The sequence below is a fragment of the Lampetra fluviatilis genome, chromosome 9, assembly GCF_964198595.1.
Source record: "Lampetra fluviatilis chromosome 9, kcLamFluv1.1, whole genome shotgun sequence".
In the NCBI taxonomy this organism is placed as follows: domain Eukaryota; kingdom Metazoa; phylum Chordata; class Hyperoartia; order Petromyzontiformes; family Petromyzontidae; genus Lampetra; species Lampetra fluviatilis.
The window spans coordinates 12,609,089-12,633,656 of record NC_136283.1 but is presented as its reverse complement, the minus strand read 5'-3'; the positions used below and the strand labels follow the sequence as shown (position 1 = coordinate 12,633,656).

The 24,568-nt window shown below is 46.5% G+C and overlaps 1 protein-coding gene across 2 annotated transcripts in view; it reads left to right on the top strand.

Moving 5' to 3' along the window:
- Positions 1-10,568: 10,568 nt before the first annotated feature.
- LOC144934221 (ethanolamine-phosphate phospho-lyase-like) overlaps positions 10,569-24,568 on the top strand; it is a 45,705-nt gene continuing 31,705 nt past the window's right edge. For both annotated transcript variants that reach the window (XM_078859827.1, XM_078859828.1), the window contains exon 1: positions 10,569-10,960. In XM_078859827.1, the coding sequence (XP_078715953.1) occupies positions 10,896-10,960 (65 nt within the window). In that variant the 5' untranslated portion in view covers positions 10,569-10,895. The remainder of the gene's footprint in view (positions 10,961-24,568) is intronic.

Below are 24,568 nucleotides of genomic sequence, written 5' to 3'. Positions count from 1 at the left end.
CGATCACGTACAGCCCCGCCGTGATCGTCACGGAGTTTTCTTTGAGACCATACTTCACCAACAGCGTCAGCGTGGGTGGATAAGGTGGGGCGCTCAAAACCGCTTCAGATGTAACTCGCGACTGATTTAAATGTCCCTGGCCTAACATGGAACTCAGATCACCGGTTTTACAACGTAGCGCACTGATCACTGCACGATCGCATCACATACACTCGCTGCGAGATATTTTGCATGCCTGTGTAATCGTCATAGTGTTTACATCATGCACTCTAGGCTCTGAACGAACATCACTCACGGCTCTAGCCCAAACACCTTTCGTGTGTTGCGTCGGCCCTTGATAGGTGCTCGCAAACATAAAGCGCCCCAAGAGTCTGTACCGGAGGATCTTTGGATCTGCACCTGTCGCAAACACACACACGCACGAAACACGAGTCCACGACACCCGACTCCGACCACGCGCCGAGCGAAGTCTGACTTCCATCAGCTGCTTTCGCAGTGGCGAGTGTCTGAGTGACTTTTAGGGGGGGGGGGGGGCGTTTGGATTGGAGATGGTGGGGAGGGAGTTGGGGAGGTCCCCTTTTTTAATCGCAATTGTTCAATTGTTGAACGCAAGCCCAATAGCGGAGCTGCATTGGCTGAACGACTAGATTTTAAGGTTGTGCTAATTACACACAACGTGCTTGCCTAAAAATAAACCAACAATTCCTTGCTGATCTCGTCAAGGATCAAAAATAATCACGCAAACTCCGGTCATCCTCGCAGTGGGCTTTTGGCTAACCATCGAACAAATACGGTCACCGCATCGCGTGCTTTCAGATGCGCTTCGATGGCCGTCTGGAACGCTCTTCCTTCCGATGTTATGAAGCCACTGGAGCTTTGCACTTTGAAATCATCTAGATGGAAAACTCATTTCTTTAGAACTGCTTTTTAGATTTAGTTTGTTGTCCTTCCCTCGCACCTCATATTAGCACGGTTAGGCTACATACGGTGTGAAAGAAGTTCAACAAAGACCCATACAAAAACCTATAACTCAAAGAAGCCAGCAGCGGAAAACATACTCAAGTACTAATGATCGTATAGTCCATGGTATCTTGCTTCTTCAGTCCTCTTCTCCATGGCACGTCTTTGGACGAAGTGATAAGTACTCTACGCAGATTAGAACTGAAATAAGTATTGAATTGAGCCAGATGGCAAGGCTGTGGCAGGCAGTTCCAAAGCCCGGAAAGAGAAGATAAAAGGAGAGTGCCGTACTCATGCGAGCACAACAAACAAGAACTCACACGTTTATTGAATTGAGCACAGTGCCTTGTGATAAGATCGCGTGGCAAGGCTTTACAAATTGTGTTGCAGCATAGCGTTAGTTGCTCACAGATTTGCAAATCATGTGCCAGTGTTTCTTATAAGGCTCACATTAAAATGATCACAAAGACTTCATTTTTCCATCTTCGGAATATCTCCCGTATCCGACCCCGTCTCTCTGCCTCAAATGCAGAAAAGCTGGTCCATGTCTTCATCTAATCTCGCATAGACGATTGTAATGTCTTACCACTCTCTGGCCTGGTTAAGAAGGTGTTTACCAATTTTCAGAATGTTAAAAATGCGGCTGCTAAGGTGTTGACCAGAACACATTCACATACTGCACCCGTGTTGGCCTCACTGCACTGTACTCTTTGGTTCTTTCGGTTTTCAGGTTCTACTGGTTTGCAGTTTCACGTAGAATACAGTTTAATATTATATTGTTAACTTGCAAAGCAGTGAACCGTCTTGCCCCAGCCTACATCTTTGACACGCTGCACCCATATGTCCTCTCAATGTCCCTAAAATCTGCGTGATGCAGATCTTCTCTGCATTTCCAGGTCGAGGTTTCGGTCTATGGGTGACCGAGCGTTTCCCCGTGTAGCTCACAGGCTATGGAACGCTCTTCCACGAGATATCAGCGATTTCCGAGTCTGTAGACATTTTAAAAATGTATATTCTTGGTTCTTTCGGTAAAGTCACGTAGATAGAAAATAAAAATACTATTAAAATGTTTTTATTTTCTATCTACCTGACTTTACCGAAATAACCAAGAATATTAATTCCTGCAGTCACGAAAGTTGTAATTAAAAAAAATGTAAAAATGCGTTTTAAACCCTGTTTATACGCTTTCGCTTATTAAACTTTTAATTCATTTAGTAAATTATGTTTTAAATGTATTAATAATATTATGTTTGTGCTAATTGCATGTTGCTTCTGTGTCCTGTACAGCGCTTTGAAATCCTGTATAAAATTACAATGTCGTTGCGTCTCAAGTCTCTCTTTTTTAATTAGAATTCTACGCTGCTTGTTTTGTTTGGGCAATTGTTCCATGAGCTTTGGCCAGAGCTTGTGACGATGCGTGCACCGACGAGCAAAAGGCTGCCTCCTCCACCTCCATGGGAAAACGACGAGTTCGACACGGGAGCACGGTGCCCCCCAACGATCTCCTCGCTCTGCAGCAGAGGTCGCAACCGGGTACCCGATACCCGTACCCTACCCGATACCCGGCTACCTGTACCCGGCCGGGTACGGGTACGGGTACCCGTTTGCGACCCTGGTGCGGCCAGATACGGGTACGGGTAGACCGTGAGTCACTTGTGAGTAACCGTTTGTCACTCATTTCCCAACGTCTTGTCTCTTCTCACAATTCAAGTTCCTAGAATCAACCCACCCTGCGCCTGCAACATGGCTTCATCCCAGAGGTCGCAATCAGGTACCCAATACCCGTACCCTACCCGTACCCGCCCGGGTACGGGTACGGGTACCCGTTTGCGACCCTGGTGCGGCCGGGTACGGGTACGGGTAAGGAATCAAAACCCGTTTGCGACCTCTGCTCTGCAGGGCGAGATGAAGAGGCGTCACACGGGGGCGCAACGCGAGTCTCGAGGCAGTGGTTCATGACTGCTGCGCATTGTTGTTCCGGGCACAGCGCGAGATAAAACGCACAGGCCAGATCGCTCATCGGTTTTCAAGATGACACCGCTCCTGCATGCTGCCCTCGCTCCTGTTTCCCTTCTTCACCCTCCTCCCCCTTTCATCTGTTCCTTCCCAATCCTCCATGTTTCTTAGCTTTTCTCCATTGTACATTCCCTTCCTATTCCACCCCCTCACCCACTTCGTATTTACGTACGTACGTTGAACTTCTTTCGCACCGTACGTAGCCAACCGCGCTAATCGGAGGTGCGGGTGAAGGACAACAAACGAAACACAAAAAAGCAATTTTAAAGAAATGAGTTTTCAATCTAGATGTAAAGGTGCATAGCTCCGGTGGCTTCCTACTATCGAGTGTCCCATACGGCCGCAGAAACGCATCTGAAATCTGAAAGCGCGCGATGCAGTGACCACTCTCCTCCCCCCTCTTCCCTTTCGCGACTCCCATGTGCCCTCTGCTACGGTGACTCATTCCTCGGCACTTTCACTGCCCTTGCCAGCTAAATCACTCGATCAGTTGAACACGTATAAATCACTCGATGTTTCTTACCGCTTTTCAAACACTCAAAGCGCCTTCTAGATGAGGCGCCCTATGAACATAGAGTAACATCTCCGCAAAAAAATCAATGTGCGCACGTCTCTTCTGAGCTCTGTTGCCTGCGGTCGTTCTGATTATTGACAGTGGCCATTGATGCGCCGGTGACTCTAGCTGGCAGTGCCTATAATGTCGCCTTGTAGCACGTGGCCACCACGTGGTAGTCGCTCTCAGAAGCAGACGAAGAGAGGACGACTCAGAAGCGGGAGGAGGAACCACAGGCGAGCAGGAAGACTGCAGCCAGGAAGTGACCTGGCGCCACCCCCCCCCCGCCCCCCAATCTCCAAGCTCTGCGGTCGTCTGCATATGAAGGTGTTATCGGCCAATTAATGAGGGTCAAAATATGGGAGCGGACACCCGGATAAAACCCCACGGGTGCATGGGAGCCACACTCTATCCCATACAGATGGAACAGGTGGATTCGCCATACGGCTTTCTTATAGCGAGCTTGGTTGAGATGAGTCTCATGGCTTGCACTCTTTAACAACAATAATATCAATGCAAATCATAACGTACACAAGTGAACCGTGACTCTTTTCAGTTTCCATAATAATCAGAACGTGTGCAAAAACACGCACGTCAGAAACGTGGCACTGTGGGTGTTGTCGGTGCCAGGACACCCTCAAAGTGTTTAGGTGTGGTTGATATGAGATAACTACGTATTTGTGGACACAAATCATTGAGCTTTGGAGTCCGCGTTTTCCTCCCTTCAACCAGGATAATTTACAGACGTCATTTACAACTTTCACCGGAGGTCACAACGCGCTGTACAGAGCTAAACACAGAAATAAAATGCATAAAGGAAAAACAAAACCACGGGAAAAAAACACGAATAAAGCCACGCAGGCTAGTGATAAAACCAAATAAAATTGTAAAAACCCCAAGAGTATAAAAATCATATGTAGGAAGTTAACAGGCCTTAAAGAATATTGTGTCTTTTGTGGCGGAATTGTATTAAGCCGGTAGACTCGGCAGACCAAATTCCATCTGGTGGATTTGAATTCAATAGAAATTTCTGAAAAAGGAAAGTTAAATACGCAGCAGGGTACCAACAGTCGGCTCAGTCCATAGTCAGTTGTTGCGTATATTTAATCACCGCTGGATGAGGGCATCTGCACACTGCGCAGTCGCGTGGGTTATGACCATACTTCAGCACATGCTCACTGCGGGCTGGTATAGGGTTCTCACCTGGTTCGAACTAAAACAATCGACTTGAACCTGCGTGTTTGCGGTGCAGATGGTAATCCCGCGGCCAGAATGCAGAACCGCCAATTGGCCGTGTTTGTTTCAGTGTCGGGTGTCGACTTTAATGCCACGTGGCTTTGGCGTCCAGGTATCGCGTATCCAGGAGACACGTGATACGGATACCACTGTCAGTGAGTGGCTTTCATATGCAAATGTTACTCCAAGGATCAGCGCTAGCGCTGATATATAGAGAGTTGTGAGCTACATACAGTATAATATTATATCATGGGTGGGGGTGGGGGGAAGTGAGGGCGCGGCTATGAAACACGCCACCCGCTAAAGTTTGAGTCCCGGCCACGGCTAATTCCATTGGCGAGCGACATCTAACGAGACCGATTCAGTCGACCGCTCGCCCCACCCCTGTAGCAGATCTACACTGGATCAGCGTGGTGAAGTATGGTCAGACAACCCTCGTGACCGAAACGCGGTGGGGAGGCACGTGTCAAGCAGTGGATTGGCAAGCGGCTGCAATTTGTTATTTATAAATGTGAACATTTGGAAATTGCCAGAACGTGCAGGAGTTTGTGATGCAATCGTATTCTAACCGCCTGCGACAAAATTCACGATGAAATACGCCGGACCTCAGAAGCCAAGCAGGGAGAGAACCTGGGCATCACTCGGATGTATGGATGCTCTCCAGGTGTTGGCAGTGCTGAGTGCCACCCCCGCTCGTACACAGCTGTGATGGCGTTTTCTCCGGGCACTCCGGTTTTCTCCCGCATGAAGCCAGACACTAATTAATGGCGTGTGCCGACCATCCGAATGCAGGATCCTCCTGAAAAAATGTTTATGAGTATTAGCTGTATTTTATTAAATTACAGCCCTTTGTCAAGCCACTGCTGGATGAAGGCATTGACCACGAGGGTTGTTTGATCATACTTCAGCGCGCTGGTCACTGCGGGTTAGTGAAGGGCTGGGAGGGCCTCGAACAGTTTGGATATGACTCGCCAGCCACTGTTGTTAGCCGTAGACGGGAATCGAACTCAGGCAAGGCCCACTGAGCATTTAACTTTTTTTCAGAAGCGACCGGCCCCAAATCATAGCCCAATAAAGTGGCTTATCACGTGGAAATTTATAGCAGCCAAATACTTTTATAGCTGTGTTCGTAGCACAGTACACTAGCCACTTTCGCCACCACTCCACCGTTGCCGGATAAATGATATAAATTATTACCAATATTTATAGGCCACCACTACGAGCTGCATAATGCAGAGTGTTTAGAGGCACAGCCCACAGGGAATAATTTCAACCGGCTCTGTCCAGATCGCCAGATCGACGACCCAGAATATGTTTCCAAATCCGGCACACCACACCCAGTATACCGCTCCCCTATGGCCGTGGCGACTAAGTCACGTGGCATCTCCAGTCTACCAGCGATGCGGACAAAGTGCATTGAGGAATCAAGCCCTGGGAGGAGGGAATAGCTGGCTCGAGCTGCTATAGCTGCCTCAGATCCGCACAGGCGTTCAGTGAAGTGTGCATTACACGCATCCAAAGTACACGCAAACTTATTTTCTAAATTTGCGTCGAACTAGGATCCATATCTTAAAGACAGGGGCCTCGCCTGCAACCTATGGCAGCTCGCCAGAATTAATTTAAGCAAGCCTAACTCTGCTGATGATATACTGCATGTCGAAACTTGTCCAGGTTTGCTTGTACTGGATCAATGCTGCTAAAATTATTCACTCCCAGAAGACCGTGCTGACCAATGGGTTATGGTAACAGGTTTTTACCCTTTCAACTGGTACAAAAACTGACACCTTTATACAAGGCATCATGTTTGCAATAACCACAACACAAGCAGTCAAAATGCAAACAAAAATAAACAACTCTGATGATGATAATGATATGCACGGTCCTTGAAGGTGATTGGTCCACACCCGAAACAGCTTTTCTTAGAGCCTAGTCTCCATTGGTGTTTCTTTTTGTTTGCATTTTGACTGCTTGTGTTGAGGTTATTGCAAACATAATGCCTTGTATAAAGGTGTCAGTTTTTGTACCAGTTGAAAGGGTAAAAACCTGTTACTATATTTTGCCACTGGTAAAGGAGGTCTCATAGTGACCAATGGGTTGTATAGGAGATACTCAGATTTTTTGATGTAATGAGATGAATAGATGAACACATAGTCTGCTGTTCGAGAGCACTTAGACGTCTCTCCTGTGTCCGAATAAAGTGTCAAGTTGGTGCATGTGTTAATAAACGTGTGCATAGACTTTTTGTCGATTTAAAGCTTTCGTGACTGCAGGGATTCATATTCTTGGTTCTACTGTTTTGTTTTTCACATACTGCACTAGCTGCAGTTCTTTATTATTAAAATTTCCCTCCCTTTATTACTGCTAATCCTACATAATACACTAGCACACTATGACTTTGAGACCCCCCACCGCCTACACATTCCGCAAGGAGTGACAAACCCCAAATCTGCATTTGTCATTAATATGCTAAATTCCTCTGTTGATATGTAAACTCCTTTGTCAAGGCTCTCTCCTCCTCCCACCTAGCTTAAAACACGCTGCCAAGCTTAGCAGTGTTCAATAGGACGCTGTGTTTCCAACAGCTCTGTTTCTTCACCTTAGGACGGCTGCTTGCGTTGTGGCCGAAACGTCGTGAGAATTTTATTTTATTATGTTTTATTTTTATTATTTTATTATTTCCCTTCTACGTGACTTTACCGAAAGAACCAAGAGTATGCATAGACGTTGTTAATGAAGCATTGTAATAGGGGTTATTTTATTGTAACTGGGAGAAAAGGAAGCTCAAACCTGCTCACAATGTCCAGTACATGAGACGACATTTCTGTACACCTAAATGATGACCTGTGGACGAAATTGTTGACACAATGGTGGCCAAATGAGAGAGCTCACCCTGAGAGGACGACCACTGATGAATTTTGAGCTGAACAACTCTTTCACAAGAATAGATCATGTCTGGTGATGATGATGATGATATTGTGGAGTCATTGTTGAGCGGACTGAGATCAACTCACTACGCTTGAGAACCTGAAGATGATTGTTTGTGTTGCAATCGAAACGTCGTGAAAATTAAATTGTTAAAATTTTACTATTTTATTATTTCCCTTCGACGTGACTTTACCGAAAGAACCAAGAATATGAATCCCTGCTGTTACGAAAGCTTTAAATCGAAACTTGAGAACCTGTTCTTTTTATAAATCCTTTATATTAAGTTATCGTGCTTGCTTGCTTGCTTGCGTGCTTGCTTGCTTGCTTAGGACCGTGCAAATCTTTCGGTCGTTTTTTAACCCACTTCCCGTGATCCAATCGAGCTGACATTTTCCACACAGACTCGTTGTGCCAGACAATTATTGCTCGTGAAAAAAAATTCCCAAAATTTTACACTTTTTAGGCAAAAAAAATGATTTTACATATATTCAAATAGAACGCATTCATGGCTTTGGCTGAACGTCAGAGTGTAAGAGCCCAGAGCGTAACCCCTCCACAGGCCGTGGCGGAGTAGCGCAGTTGGTAGCGCCCTCGCTTCCCATGCCAAAGGTCGCGGGATCGATCCCCGCGTCCTCCACAGGCGAATATATTTTAAATCCTTTATATTAAGTTCGCTTGCTTGCTTAGGACCGTGCAAATATTTCGCTCGTTTTTTAACCCACTTCCCGTGATCCAATCGAGCTGACATTTTCCACACAGACTCGTTGTGTGTGACAATTAATTTTCGTGAAATTTTTTTTCCAAAATTTTACACTGGTTAGGGAAAACAAATTAAATATTTAATTACCAATTGCTTAATACTGGCAGACAATCATCTGACCCATAGATTGCAGCCATCTCAAGCCAGAGGATGAGAGGACTCTAGCCGCCACGCATATAAAGGATTTAGAGTGAAAAACTTTGTTTTTACGGGTTTACTTGTTAATCCTTTATATTAAGTTCACTTGCTTGCTTGCTTGCGCGCTTACGCCCATGCAAATCTTTCGGTCGTTTTTAACCCACTACCCGTGATCCAATCGAGCTGACATTTTGCACACAGACTCGTTGTGCGTGAAAATTTATTTTCGTGAAAAGTTTTTCCAAAATTTTACACTTTTTAGGTAAAATTTTTTTTATATTTAATTACCAATTGCTTAATGGTGGCAGGCAATCATCTGACCCATAGGTGGCAGCCATCTCAAGCCAGAGGACGAGAGGACTCTAGCCGCCCGTTTCAAAGACCAATGTGGGCTGGGTTGTGGCCCATTGAACACGCATATAAAGGATTTATAGTGAAAAACTTTGTTTTTACGGGTTATTTTTTTTACCTGAATTCGCACTCAGGATTTCAGTGATTGTTTCGTGCAATAATGGATATGCCATGACTCATGAGGACGACATAACTTCCATTGTCACAGACCCGAGTCTGCACACAACAATTTCTCTCTCAATGTGTATCGCTGCTTGCTTGAGCGTCGTATTTGTTTTTTTATTGGCGTTGAATAGGCGCCGTTCAATGGACAACTCGGCGTGAGCAAATGCCTGATGAACCCTGACCCCTTAAAACCGTTCCCTTCCCCAACAGCAAACACCCGCACAGCAACGTGCACTGGGTACTGCTGATGCAGAGTTCTGCTGCATCCTGGGGGAAAAACCCTCCAACAGGGACGTTACCGTGCACTAGAGTTTGGACAGATGCGTGGGAGACTCAATACTGCTCCTTGAAAGCTTGAGCTGTGGATAAAAAATAAACCATCTTCGCAGCATCAGCACGGAGACTTCCTCGACAAGACTAATTGAATTGCTCGTGTCAGGTAAAGGTGCAGCCCTGTAATCGATGTACCACTGCTGGCGGAACGGTGCCCGCTGAAGGGAACTCTGGAGAACACCGCTAAAGCGTATTTGGTCTACTTTTCCACTCTGGCTAGAGGTGGAAGTGGTCACACTTGACCCCACCGGCCGATCGACGAACTGTGGTGTGAACATTTATCTTTCTGAGTGGACAGAGGCTGTGGGTGGGGTGAGGGGGGTTCTCGACACTTGCTCCAAAAAAATATGGTTTAGTTTTGGTTTAGATTTTCGGACGCGGAAATCTAAACGAAAACTAAACCATATTTTTTTTTAAATTGTATTTTACCAGGTAAGACCCACTGAGCTATATAGCTCATTTTCATAAGCGTCCTGGCCACAAATGACAGCTCAAAGCAGTGGCTTAACATGCGGAAATTTATAGTAGCCAAATAATCGAAACGCACGTTGATTTTAAATGTGGAGTGAAAAACTGGAGGACGTGGAGAAAAAAATCCAGGCGACCTCGGGGAGAGCATGCAAACTACACATATACAGGAGTCGGGGTGTCGATACAACCCACGACCTCCTGTATACCAGGCGAGGGAGTTAACATCTCGGAGGGCACGTCCACCGGTCGAGAAGGAGAGATGAAATCAGCTGGTGTGTAGGTGCTCGGTGGATTACAGGACCGAGAGAGATAGCGATGGCTTGGCGAGGCCTTCATCCAGCAGCGGATTGACCATGGCTGATGGTGTGGCATAAACCGACATGTTCTACAATTTAGACGTGGCAAACCAGACCCTTTGCCTGTTCACTTGTTATGCAGTGTTAACATTTCATTCCCATCAAATATGTACAACTATGTATTCACTTTGATACCGTTTGAATGCGCAAACATGACTGGCCCCATCTCCCCATTTCCACCTCCACTCTGACCCCTCCCACCACCCTCCCTACCCCTTGCGTGGGTGGGGGGGGGTAGAAGAATCCCAGTGCGACGGAACCCCGTTGGTGGTGCTGGTGGGCTGACGCTGACGTTATATATACACATACCACTCGTCATGTGAGGTCACAGACTCGCACGCCTCCCAAGCAACTTAACGCGCTGCCTTTGCCGAGCAGCACACACGCGCACAGTCTCTCCATCACACGCGCACGCACACACGCGCTCTGTCTCATAGACACACGCACATTATATATCACACACATACTATATCCCATAAACACACTCTGACACACGCACACACAGTCCTATACACACGCACAGATACATACAATTTAGCACACAGCCACACACCGCACGCACGCACGCGCGGACGGACGGACGGACGGACGCACGGACGGACGCACGTGTAAGAGCGCTGAGTCATTCACAATGAGCGGCTACGTGCAAGTGTACGAGAAGAGCGAGACGCTGCGCTTGAGAGAGAAGCACGTCGGGTGAGTCCACGGTGCTGATCGCTGCCGGGGGAACCTCCGGAACGCGCGCACAGGACAGGACAGGATGCTCACTGGCACCTAGACTCTGAGAGAAGACATCGACACGGAGCGCTGTGTGTTCATAGATTCAAAGAATAACGAGAGCAGACTCGTCGTGTCTGAGATCAGCAACCGCTTGTGGGCTGGCAAGCTAACTGTTGTCACCCCTGCAGATACATTCCGAACACATCGTTTGAAGGTACTGCTGCGTTGGCATATGCTGCACAAGCGAAAATAATAATATTAATAATAACTCCGACACATCGGCAATAAAACCGTGGCCTTAAGTGGAAACATATAGGCAACGTTTCGGGCAATAGGCCTTCTTCGAAGCACGTGTGTTATGATAGATGCCAGCAAGATAGATGCCTATAGGTAACAGCTGCGGTGGGTTAGCTGCCACCTATAGCAGCACATGTGCTCTGATGAAGGGCCTTTGCCCGAAACGTCATCTACGATTATTATTATTTCCGGCAAAAGAGCGAGTGCACCTCCGATTAGCACGGTCGGCTACGTACGGTGCGAAAGAATCCGAACATACATAGTGTGGGTTTCCTTTTAAGGCAGTGTTATTGACAAATGTGTTGAGTTTATACACCTTAAATATAACTTTCTATCTGTCATACGAGGCTTATTAATGTGTTTTTATTTTATACCTACGGGACTTTACCGAAAGAACCAAAGAGTATGGATTCCTGCAATCACGAAAGCTTCAAATCAAGATTATTAATATGTGTTTGAATCTGTGTATTGTACCTGGCTAGCTTCTACCTTCTCGAATCGATGGACTCGCTGTGATAGAAATTATGGACTATATCCTATAGCGTATCGTCTGAACGGGCTGGCTGTCAAATATACGGCCTACGGAATAGCCGTCACGGGGTTAGCCGTCCCCCTATAGACGCTATCGTTTAGCGTGTCAGGCGTAGCTCAGCCACACGGAGAGAGGCACTTGGCAATGTGAACGCAGCAATAGACATCAGCAGCCTTGACAAGCCTTGACAATGGCAACACACCGCAACAATGCGATGCGATGAGACTCGGCGGGCCGATGGCACCGGCCCACAGGGACAACGAAGGGCAAGCCTGGCAGAGGAGGCTGTAAATAGTAACGGTGCCATCACGGCGGCTCTCTATTCCGCAGAGGTACACGCAGACGCCTCGGCAGGGGCGGGCGTGCGGGGGGGAGTGGGGGCCGGGGTGTAATAGTCCCCATTCGTGAATCCACTGCTGGATAAAGGCTTCCCCTACGCCTTTACGGTCATGGGAGGGAGGGGGTGGGGTTGACCATACTTCACCAAGTTGGTTTCGTGTGAGTGGGTGAAGATGGAGAGTGACCACCGAAACGGTTCAGTCATTTTTTCACTCGTCACTGATGTTCGCCGTACATTCTCATGTGCCCTAATGCGTCACGAAATCATCCTGTTACGAAGTCACGACTTGTTTTTGTTGTTGAGAGTGTAGCTCTAGACACGCCAACCTCAGCACATTTAGCCCCTCTTAGCATCGGGTTAACGCACACACATACACACAGCACGCGCACGCGTACACACAGCACGTACACACATACACACAGCACGTACACACATACACACAGCACACATCCACACACAGCACGCACGCTCACAAACGCACAGCACACACACGCGCTCACAAACACACGAGTCACAAACACATTACACACAGACAAAGATCCTCCGTATAGCCTTAACATGCTGTTGGGGCAAGTGCTGTTAGCGAGCACCTATGAAGCCCGACACGGTACACGAAGGGGTGGGTGGCCAGAACTACGCCTTTGCCTCCCCAGTGGCGATGTTTACACACCGCACCAAGTACTCATTTGCGGCTGCGTCGACCTAGGGGAGACCCAGGACCGGTTTAGATAGTCGTCACTGGTGTTGGCCGCGATTGGCAATCGAACTCGGGCCACCGAATTCGTAGCGCAGCGTAGCGCTAACCGCCACTCTACCGCTCCCCCACAACACAGCACACACACAGACACACACACAGACACACACACACTTACACACACACGGTCAAAACACTCACGTGTAGCACACGCACTCGAGTATCATAGCGGCCCGACCCCCCCCCCCCCAACTCGTCTAAGCGTGGATGCGAGGATGCCTCCAGTCACCGCAGCGTTCCTCGCCGTTATCTCGATCCGCTCAGCGACCGCTTTGAAGGCAACCCACGTCGTCCGGACTGAACACGATTGAGTTCAGGGTCGCACGATTGATCTAAAGCAAGCAGCACTTGGAGGGAAGAGGGGTAGGGGACACATAGCCTCTACAACGATCCTTTGCTCCGCATCGCGACCTCAAAAGTGTTCTAATTGGGTTCCCTTTCCTCGGACGTCGATCGCTCATCTCGCACCTTAATTTGTGACAGATCCTCAAACGTGCGGGATCCTTGATTCAAGGCGAAGGTGAATGATACCCGGGGTGGGGTGGGGTGGGGTGGTGGCGCAGTGGTAAACACACTGCACTCAGCGCCCATCGATCCGAATGAGTTTCGATTTTCCCCCTGCAATGTTAACGTTCGTGCGGAGTGACATTTGAACCGGTCCTGAAATATTCATCTCTTCACCAACCCACACTGGCCAGCGTGGCCGAACGATCTTGGGGGAGGCCTTCCTCCAGTGATGAATACATGAAGGGCGAACTGATCGATACATTTTCTCTGATTACCCTACCCGCTGGGCTGTGGTTTAGTGGGTAGGATGTGCATTGTGTGTTAACCAATTAAGGACTCTGGCAATGACGTGCAGAACTTTGTTGATAAGATAAAAATGCTCAAAACCAAACTGAATATTGCACACTGGGAGGGTGATTGTGAACTCACTTTCATGTACGTATGAGGTCATTGATTGATTCCATTAATTTGTACTTTTAAAACTACTGTGTAGACAATTAACTTCAAAATTACACATACATCGGTATCATATGATGGGGGAGCGGCACGGTGGTTAGCACATTGCACTATGAACAAAGCAACCCGAGTTAGATTCCTGGCCATGGCTAACATCAACGTCGGAGTGATATATTAAAGGCGGTGAAACAGAACCGGACGCGGAATGGGGAATCCCGTCATTATGCATTGTTCGGATCATTTAGACATTTTGCCCGTGTGTTAAAACTGTGGCAGGTTCAGTAGAGTCGTTGTGGACCTGTCACTCTCTAAAGAGCACTCGGTGCCTCTCGAAGCCGTTGTCCATGCAGAGCCAGTGCTGACAATTCAACACGATGGGAATCAAATAATAACAAAAAACATCTACATTGCGTCAAAAAACAAGAATCCTATATGGAAAAAAATATACAAGAGGAGATGTGCCGGTCATCGGTCCTTGGCGAATGCATGTGCGCTTGTGCACCACAGCCAACGACGGTTCACGATTGTTTTGTGCGGCAGAGATCAGTTGCTTCAGAGCAAACCAACTGTTTATTCCCGCCAAGGGCTGCTTTTGCCACAGAAATGTAGAATTTTCCACCACTGGCTCTCACTGGGCAGTACAAACTTTACTGACCCTGTGTGGATGATGAGGCTGAGTTGACCATGGTTGACATTTGGATGATTGGGAGCCCTACTGTTCCACCAGTTGACAGAGTAAATAAAAAAACAACCCCATCTATTTTCCGTTCTGTTGATCCAGCTCATAGGAGAGATCAGATGACCTTTATGACCAGGTGAGAGTCCATTGAGATCGGACATCAATAAGCGCATCACAACAAGAAAGACATTCCAGCGTGTGAGCACAAATATATAATGACGATAACAACCAAATGAAAAACATCAACCACAAGAAGTTATGTAAGCGACGAGAGTGAAATATGACATTTGTTTTCATACAATATTAATTTATGTACGTTCAACTTCTTTCGCACCGTACGTAGCCAACTGTGCGAATCTTGAGGTGTGGGGGAAGCATGACAAACTAAAACCCAAAAGCAGTTCTAAAGAAATGAGTTGTCAATCTAGATTTAAAAGTGTAGAGCTCCGTGGCTTCCTAATATGGGAAGGAAGAGCGTTCCAGACGGCTGCAGAAGCGCATCTGAAAGCGCGCGATGCAGTGACCACCTTTGTTCGATGGTTAGCCAAAAGCCGCTACGAGGATGACCGGAGTTTGCGTGATGGTTTCAGCTTCATGACGAGATCAGCAAGGTATTGTGGTTCATTTGTGGCAAGTACGTTGTGTGTAACGAGTACGACCTTATAATGTATTCGTTCAGAAACTGGAAGCCAATGCAGCTCAGCGAGAACTGGACGGACACAATTATTGTGGGATGGAGCGGTGGTGGCGCAGAGGTTAGCGCACTGTGTTCCAAACCCAGCGACATCGTTTAATCTGCGTCCCCAGCCACGGACAGCCTCAATTAGCGAGTGATATCTGAACGGGTCATTGTCATTCCCCCCCGACCACCATCAACTCGCTCTCACAGGCGCGGTGAAGAATGGTCAAACAACCACCGTGACCGTCCGACAAGGAGTGAAGAAGCCTTCATCCAGCAGTGGATTGACTAAGGGGCACACCTCAATTGTGCCGATTGGTCTAGGCGTGGACCATTATTTACCTGCACGGCATGAGCCGAAACAGTTTTGGCACGGACCTTGCAACATCCATAAACCGGGTCGTGACGATAAACAGGATAGCGAGCATGAATGTCTCACAACCTTTGGTGCGCTTCGCTTCTCTTCTCTCAATGCGTCACCGAAAGGACAACACCGGCCGTCTTCTGATGATGAATGTGTCATGAAGTATTTCCCCCAGGCCTCAAACCACCCAACCACCTGGACTCTGTCCCCCCCCCACCTACCCTCCCCCCACCACCTTTCCCGCACGTCCACCAGGTTGTTTGTTGGGGTCTAGAAGACATGTTTTCTCGCGCTCAGCCCCGCTCAGCTTTGGGTGAAAGAAAATAACATAACCAAGCCCTGCTGTCATCGATTTTAAGTAATTTATAAAGCTACAGTGTACACTTTATCCAACGGATAATATTAGTTAAAAGTTAGGTTGCTTTCGTATTGGTTCGTGAGTTTGTGGCCATTTTCCTTTCTACAAATTATAATGTAGAAGTGGTCAATAGGTGGGGCATGTTGAAGTTAAATAGGAAAGCAATTATCTGGTTAAAACCGGTTTCCCTCGCTTTGTGCAGGAGATGTGTTCCAAAAAAAAGTGCACAAAACAAACCCACGCTTAAGAGGACACAAACACAATGTTGTCCCACATCCGCATATGAGTGAATTCAAATCGCATGGAGTGAATTTTGGGAGGAAATAGGTTAACCGCACACATTATACACGAAACCCCCCAAACCAAACCTGCATCGAGCGTGGAAAACTTTAAGTTAAATACATCTATAAAAAAAAATCACTATCATTCCCTTCCAACAACTTACATGCTTTTACACATTCTTGTAGTCACTGGGCATGGAGTGTTTTTTTTATTTTCATGCATACATTTTTTAAAACCAAACTGCACATTTGTGACAATCTGATGGAACGCAATAAGTAACATCCTTTAAACGTCAACAAGAACAGCTCAATGTAGCTACAAATAAGGAGACGCAGCGTGTTGTGCACAGTGGTTGATGGGTTTGATTGGCTGCCTCCCAACAAATGCAAAGTCCACATTATTTAATTAGCCCGTTAATGTCCACCCCTGATTCCGAGAACGTATTTGTTCATTTACCAGAGAGTTTTGGTTTATCACTAATTATTCCATCTACTCAAACCCTTAATGTTTAGCATAAGAGCCCGAGGTATAAAGGGCGAATCTAAGACACGTTAATTGGATAGGGAATTCAAGGACAAAGTGGCACAATTTGTTCCACAGAGACAATCAACGGTAGCCTGCTGAGTGCAGAACAGGTGCTCTGTATCTGTGGTCACTGTCTGGTGATGCCACACTATCCAAGGCTGTGCTTTATCATGCATTTAAAGAGTTATCAGTGAGTACTGCACGTTATCAGATCAATCACCACCTGCCGAGAAACCACTCTTGAGTGGTTTGTTCAGAGCTTCAACAAAAATGATTTCTAATCTTTACAATTTTGTTTTATGTTTGTCAGTACACGTCATAATTTGACGTCAAATTTTACACAACTCATCGGCCGCATCAGAATCCATCCTATCAGCAGCATTGATTCAATCAAAGGCAAACTCTGGAACGGTTTCGACACGTGGCGTCTCATCGGCAGAGTCAGTCTGGCTTAAACCACTGATAGGGAACTTTCCGATGTTTGCAGGCAAGGGCCCTCTCTGTCAGAGGTGGTTCTAGTTCGACATGTTGGAATGCCCCATTCACTTATTGCTCTGTATCGGTCGCGGTCCAGTGATGCCAACGTTTTCGTGGCTGTGCTTAAATTCAAACGAGCCGCTGTTATGCGTTGACATTGTGCTGAGCTAGCACTGCGCACTATCAAGCCAAGCACCACATACCATAGGTGGGGAACCACTCTCGAGTTAAATGGGCGGCACAATTAGGGGAGGGGGCGGAGGGGGGCTGACTCCTGCCCGTTGCTTTTCTGCTGTTGATAAGAGGCACAAACACCAAGTCACGATGCCCTCGTAGTATCCTGGCAGCGCTGTTATGTCACAGCGAAGGAGAGGTTAACGCTGAACAAACAATTCACCTGGAGCTCTTAACCCAGCTGGGGGGTGGGGGGGGGCTAATGACCCTGCACTCCAAGCTATTAACTGAGTCCAGCACGCAAGTGCAGGAGGGTGGGGGGGTTGGGCCCAGCTGGCTCGAGTTTCAAGCCTCATCTCTGCCGGCAGATACATTTCCTGCCACGGCCCCAAATTTCAACATGTAAAAATTTTCCAGCTATTTTTTTCTTCGACGAAAAAAAGATGTCGATGATGATGACGACACCTTTCGCGAAAAAAATCGTGCAGACCACTTTGGCCCATGAAATATTATATCAATGAGAGATGACACCATAGCATTATTCTCCTGTGCTATACTTTGAGATCCATGCTCTCCGCCTTCATCAACCTATACTGACCCACGTGGATAAAATATGATTTAAAAAAAAACACACACAGCATAGAGAGGTCCCTCACCCAGCAGTAGAGTTGCAAAATAACTATCAACGTGTGTGTATTCTATTCGAATAGAAAACCGGTTGTCTTAATTATTGCTTCCCAGAATGATTACTTCCCAGTCTTTTGATTGCGCGCATCATATCATACCAACGTGGTATTGTTTGGCTGAGAGAAGTGTGGCTGATCTCACGGGATCATCATGTGACACACGCACAGAACACCGGTGAACGTGCGTACACTTGCCCAATGTACAAGAACCAAGCCCACTCAACACTCGACGCTCGCAAATCACACTTTGATAACCGAACATTCCGCCTACACCCCAGGGCCGGGACGAGTGGGGTGCGGGGGTGGGCCCTGGATCACCAAATGTCCAAATGTTCCTTTGGCGCAACCCAAGTTCACACTCCTTGGCATGGTAACCACTGTTATGATGGCCCCCCACACCGCAGATAAATCCCCTACACCTCCGATTAGCACGGATGGCTACGTACGGTGCGAAAAAAGTTCAACGTACATAGCACTCCTCCCCCCCGATATTCGAGAAGGGCTTGATGCCGGCATGGTACATGCCAATATATGATTATATTACTTGATTTCTTTCTCTCGTATGGCCATGAACCTTTTATATCAGTTAACATGCAATACAAATTTGGATTTATAGGGCGTATAAATACGATTGCATATCAGGACAATGTATGTACAACTGGGCTTACTTAATTTATGGAGTAAAAGAGGCAGTCAGATAGAGGGACATGGGAATGTCCTGAGCCTGGACTTGAAATGAGACAGGGAGTCAACAGTACAGGTGCCTGGGGGAAGGTCGTTTCAGAATATTGTGACAGCAGATGTTTTAATCGAAGACATACAGATATTTTAACTTACCAGAGGGACAACGTTTTTTTGGAATGTTCACAGCAATAATATCCATCGTCTAGCTCTCCAATGTGTTAGGGTTTACCACGTGTTGTACGGCATGATGTTCGACGTTTTGTTCCACGTGCTAGGAGCTTCTTCAGGAACTGATTCAAGTTCCAATGCAGCATCCGGAGCGGAACGTCAGTCATAATTTTGAAGAATTTGCAGCACAACTCGATAACACATCAGAGAGCTGTACAGTACAACCGTAAAAATCTATGCAGTCATATGATGCCGATGTTTATTTCTCATCCTGATAAAAATGAGGAGTAATTCTACTTGTGTCTGCTGTTACGAATAAAGCACTCTCGTGGAATTGCCTGTTTATGTTGTGCCGGACAAGTTATGAATCTGTGTGCTTTGGACTTCAGTTCTGTCTGCTGCTCATAGACGCATTCTCCGCGTCGGCGTCGCTGCGTCGAGTACCACGTCCAAGCCCTCGTGCAACCACCTGAGTGTTGGACTCAAACAAAAAATCGCAGCGCTAAGCTATTTCAGTAGCAGAGTTGGTCTTGGGGGTCTCAAACTATGTTCCTTTCCAGATTATGGAGCCACAATCACTCTGAGATAGTGAGTTCAAAATCCATTCTCTGGTAACTGCTAACAAATACTTTCGACTCGTTTGGCAAAGCCTAGGTCAGATGGGCTTATTTGGCAACCAGGCAGAGAATTGTCCACTGACCGTGCAGGTTTTTCACAGTTGTGCTGCATATGTGTGAATTACATTTTAAACTCAGCTCCTCAAGAATCTCCCAGCATGCAGAGCAAAATGTCAAACATTGGTGCAACCCAATTAAACACATTCCTGCGGAGGGAGCTGGTAGGAACGTTGGGTTGCTCGGTCAATGGCCAGGGTCAACGGCGGCGTGGTGTATTCCGCAAATATAGCCGACTGTGAGGGCGGGCACAAGCCGGCGTGAGTAAGTTAAACGTTGAGTTTTATAAGGGCACCACGGGGTGACCAGCCCCTCCCCACCCAGCTCCACCCCTCTCACCCCCCACCCAGCCCCACCCTCCCCACCCAGCCCCTCCCCCCTCCCTTCTCCACCCAGCCACACCCCTCCCATTCTTGGATGCACGACGGATGGACGGACACAATAATCCCCTGTGGGCTGGTGGAACCAGGTGGTTCCTTCCAGTAACATTTGGACAACTAACTTAAGCTTATTGGCACAGCTGAAAGAGAGGTCAGTCGGTCATGCAATATAGGCCCCCATCTGTGAATCCCATCTGTGAAGGATGTGATCCCTGACATGCAATACCCCAGCGTCTACAAACTAAGCTGTGCCTGCCGCGGTAGTTACATTGGGGAAACTAAGCGGCATGTCTCAGACCGTGTTCGTGAACATAAGGCAGATCTAAAACACGGTAGGACCAATACCTCAGCCGTTGCTGATAATTATTTTAATGCGGTGGGCTCACACGAAATTGATTTCTCCAAGACGAAGGTACTCTGCAAACCCACTGGTTATCAACAAAGATTCGTTCATGAAGCCATCCAGATATATAGACACAGACACACTTTCAACCAAGAAGATGGGTACAAACTGAGCAATCATTGGTAGGACGTTATTAACCAGTTTAAGTCATAACTGGCTGTGATATTTCCATCCTACCTTCCGATGTTAGCAGTTATTTTCGACTCTTTTACATTAACAGGTTCACACTAACAAAGCTGCTGTTTACATTGACATGCTAATCTCTCTCACTTTAACATCACTTGCCCCGCCCACTTCGTTTATGACCCTTCGGCTACACCGATTTCAAACCTTTATAACAGCCTGCCTCAGCAGCTTTCCCCCTTCTTTTTAAATCTTTTATATTAAGTTCGCTTGCTTGCGTGCTTGCGTGCTTGCTTGCTTACGACCGTTAAAATCTTTCGGTCGTTTTTTAACCCACTTCCCGTGATCCAATCGAGCTGACATTTTCCACACAGACTCGTTGTGCGTGACAATTAATTTTCGTAAAAAAAATTTACCCAAAATTTTACACTGTTTAGGAAAAATAAAATAAATATTTAATTATCAATTGCTTAATGCTGGCAGACAATCATCTGACCCATAGGTGGCAGCCATCTCAAGCCAGAGGACCAGAGGACTCTAGCCGCCACGCATATAAAGGATTTAGAGTGAAAAACGTTGTTTTTACGGGTTAGTTTTTTCACCTGATGACGATTGCTTGTGTTGCGATCGAAACGTCGTGATATTTTTATTATTTTTTATTCACTTTATTTTCATTTTTATTTTGTATTATTGTATTTTTCTATCTACGTGACTTTACCGAAAGACCTAAAGAATATGAATTCCTGCAGCCACGAAAGCTTTATGTCAAGATTTCTACACTATACTTTCAAGGATGGTACCAGGCAGATTAATTTAGAACTGCCCTTGTGGCTTTAGCTTGAATGACACGCAGAGTCACTTCCCCTTTCTTTGGAGCAGCTTGCTGAGAAGGTGGCCCAAGCAATGTATGTTTAGAATTCTCCACTCTCACGTGAAATGGCAATGTTGTTTAGCCGCAGAATAAAACATTCATGTCAAACTTAATGGCCCGTTTTGGCATTCGCTTAGAAGGACCGACCAAGAATAACTCACTCCACTCATCACAGTGGCGTGGCTCTCAATTGCGCAGGCAATGCAGCTGCACCGAGGCCCATGGGACGGAGGGGCTCACGCCCGAAGCTACGAAGAGAAAGTGATCTCATTTAATTAATTGCACCAGAGCCCATGCCAATGCCACTGCACTACTACCGCATCATCACTACGTGAAGTCGTGGAGGAGGTACGCTACCCAAAAGTTTTTTCGAATTGCGTGCAGATTTTTTTTTCTTATACCGCAGCGAGACAGAAATAATAATACATGGATGTGAGAGCATACGCATGTTAAAGTGAAATTCTCGACCGTTAAGAACACGTGGGCTTGAAAGGATGATGGCGGGTAGGCAAGACGAACGATGGAGTGGTCCTCTTCATATGCACATTCTTTTTGTTAAGGCGCTCTTCCACCTCCAACCCAGTTTATATATAAGCTCCTAGCTTGGTAGTGTCTCATTCTTCACCTGAAGACGGCTGCTTGCGTTGTAGCCGAAACGTCGTGAGAATTATTTCATTTTATTATGTTTTATTTTTATTATTTTATTACTTCCCTTCTACGTGACTTTACCGAAAGAACCAAGAAGATGGAGTGGTTGCCAATAGAGGCAATGCACCCAAGAGGACGTCCACTGTGGAGATGGATCAGCTCGTGTGGAGGTGCTGGGCAATTTGTTGCCTATCGCTGGGCCGTGAGAGATGGTGAGACTTTGTGGGGAGATCTTCATCTTGATAGTGGATAGACCTTGGCTAATGATAATTGCGTGACGAGGTCTTCATCCAGCAGTCGATAGACAATGGCCAATGATGATGAAGTGTAGAGACTTTCATACAGCAGTGGAAAGAGTTCACAATGATCATCATTATCATCATCATGAATGCAATGCTGATGATCGTGGCCGGCAGTATATTTGGCAGTCTTTGTCACAGACGTTCTGACATGATAATGCTGGCCTGGCTCTAGAGGTCTCCATCCAGCAGTGCATCGTTCATGGCTGATGACGACTTAGATAGGCCTTCATCAAGCAGCGGATGAGAGCATAGCTGCGGATGACGATGATGAATGCGGTGTTAATGAACGTGGTGGAGAGGGTACATGTATACATACCAAGGCCGTAGCCATGGGGTCAACATTGGGGGAGACCAAATATTCCAGGGGGTCTAGAGGCCCCCCCCAGAAAACCATCTAAATCTAAACTAATTTCCTGCCTAAAATATAAAATAATGCACTAACACAAGGGATGGACTTTTTATTTATTTTTTACAATAATGTCTAATAGTGTATTGTATTACATTGCTCTGTTTTTTTTACATTTCTTGTTTCATTGTATGTAATGGAAGAGATTAGGGATAAATAAAGTACAACCACAATCATATAAACAGAAATGTATGCATTGTTATATGAAGACAAGTCCAGATATTGTGGCCAAGGTTTAGCAAATTGTTGTTTTTATTTACGTAGCATAGCAATTTTTGTTTTAACATTGTTTATAGCAATATATGGGGGGGGGCATTTTAAACATATTTGAATATTGTGGGAAGATGTGTCCCCCCCAATATATATTATAATTACGGCCTTGATACATACATATTTTTGGGGGTAAATCCTGACCAAATCAAACTGGTGCTGAGAGCATCAATGTAAAAATGAACCGAACAAACAAAAACGCGCGGCGGCGTATCTATCGTTCACGTGGCGGCGGGGAGGGGGAGGAGGAGGAGGAGGATGCGGCGGGGGGCGGAGAGGAGGCGGCGCTGGCTCGGATTGCGCGTGGCGCGCGCTCTCGCTCAGCCATGCACACGTTTGGCCGGGTCACGTTCGCTCTGCCAAGTGCGAGAGGCCGTTGCCTCTGCCGGTTTTGCCCACGCTTGCCGATTGGCTCCGACCGTGGGCGTGACGCCGAGGTCGCACTCACTCTGTTTAAACTGTGATAGGTGGCTTGAAGTTCACGATTGTGGGGATCCTTATCCTGCACGTTAATGACTTGCGGGGTAACCGTGTCACGAGCACCCCCAGCTTTCGTAAAATGACTTGACCGTTATTTTAAACGAGCAACACACGAGCCGGCCCACAGCCGGTGTCAATTTCGTGAACTGAATTCAAGTGACAGCAGTATTTGTCAACAATGTGGGTTTTTTTTTCACGTTCGGAAACGATGACGGCTAGTGGACAGAATTATATCGGCGTGATTACGATCACGACTACTGCCCAACAACAGACCACAGTGTGGACTGACTAAGAGAAGGCAACATTAACTAAGTCTGAATGAAGACGCAGACCAAGATAATTGCGTAACATTATTAGACACTGCTAATGCGGTGAGAGAGAATAAACATGGTCATTGAATATATTTATTTATGTTGGCTGACTGAATGTTAACGCGGAGATAGAAAATGTGTGTGCTCCTCACGAATATAATAACTCGGAGAGTTTGACTAAACATTTTACAGCTTTAGTTGACTAAACTGAGAAAATGACTCCTTGAATTCACCGGCCTAAGACTTGACTCAAATTCCACAGATTGTCGTCCACCTGATTTAGGACTCTTTAAAAACATGTCCAAAAAAATGTGACCAAGTTAACGCTGCTCACGGCTAATTCGAGATGTAGTACACAGGACGTAATTTCTCAATAATTGCCTCGGTGGCTTGGTAGACTGGAGTAGCCGTGGTCATTGCGAGAAGGATTCTGGATGTTGCGTGGCCGGTTGTGGAAATATTTTCTCACAGTCGCCGACCCGAACAGACCCGTCTGAATTTAAACGTCTCTCGTACGTCATTCCACCATGCCATCACATCCACGATTTGAAGTCCCATTGTCATTTTGCTAGTACTGCAGATTTTAGTTTTTTTTATATATATATAAAATACAAATATTTCGATTTATTTTTGTTCTGTAAGCGTTGTTTTCAGGGTCCTGAATTATACTAATCGACACAATATCCCAACAAGCTGGCAAGCACAACAGCGGTAACCACCGTTAAACACAACACTCCGATCAACCGAGAAGCAG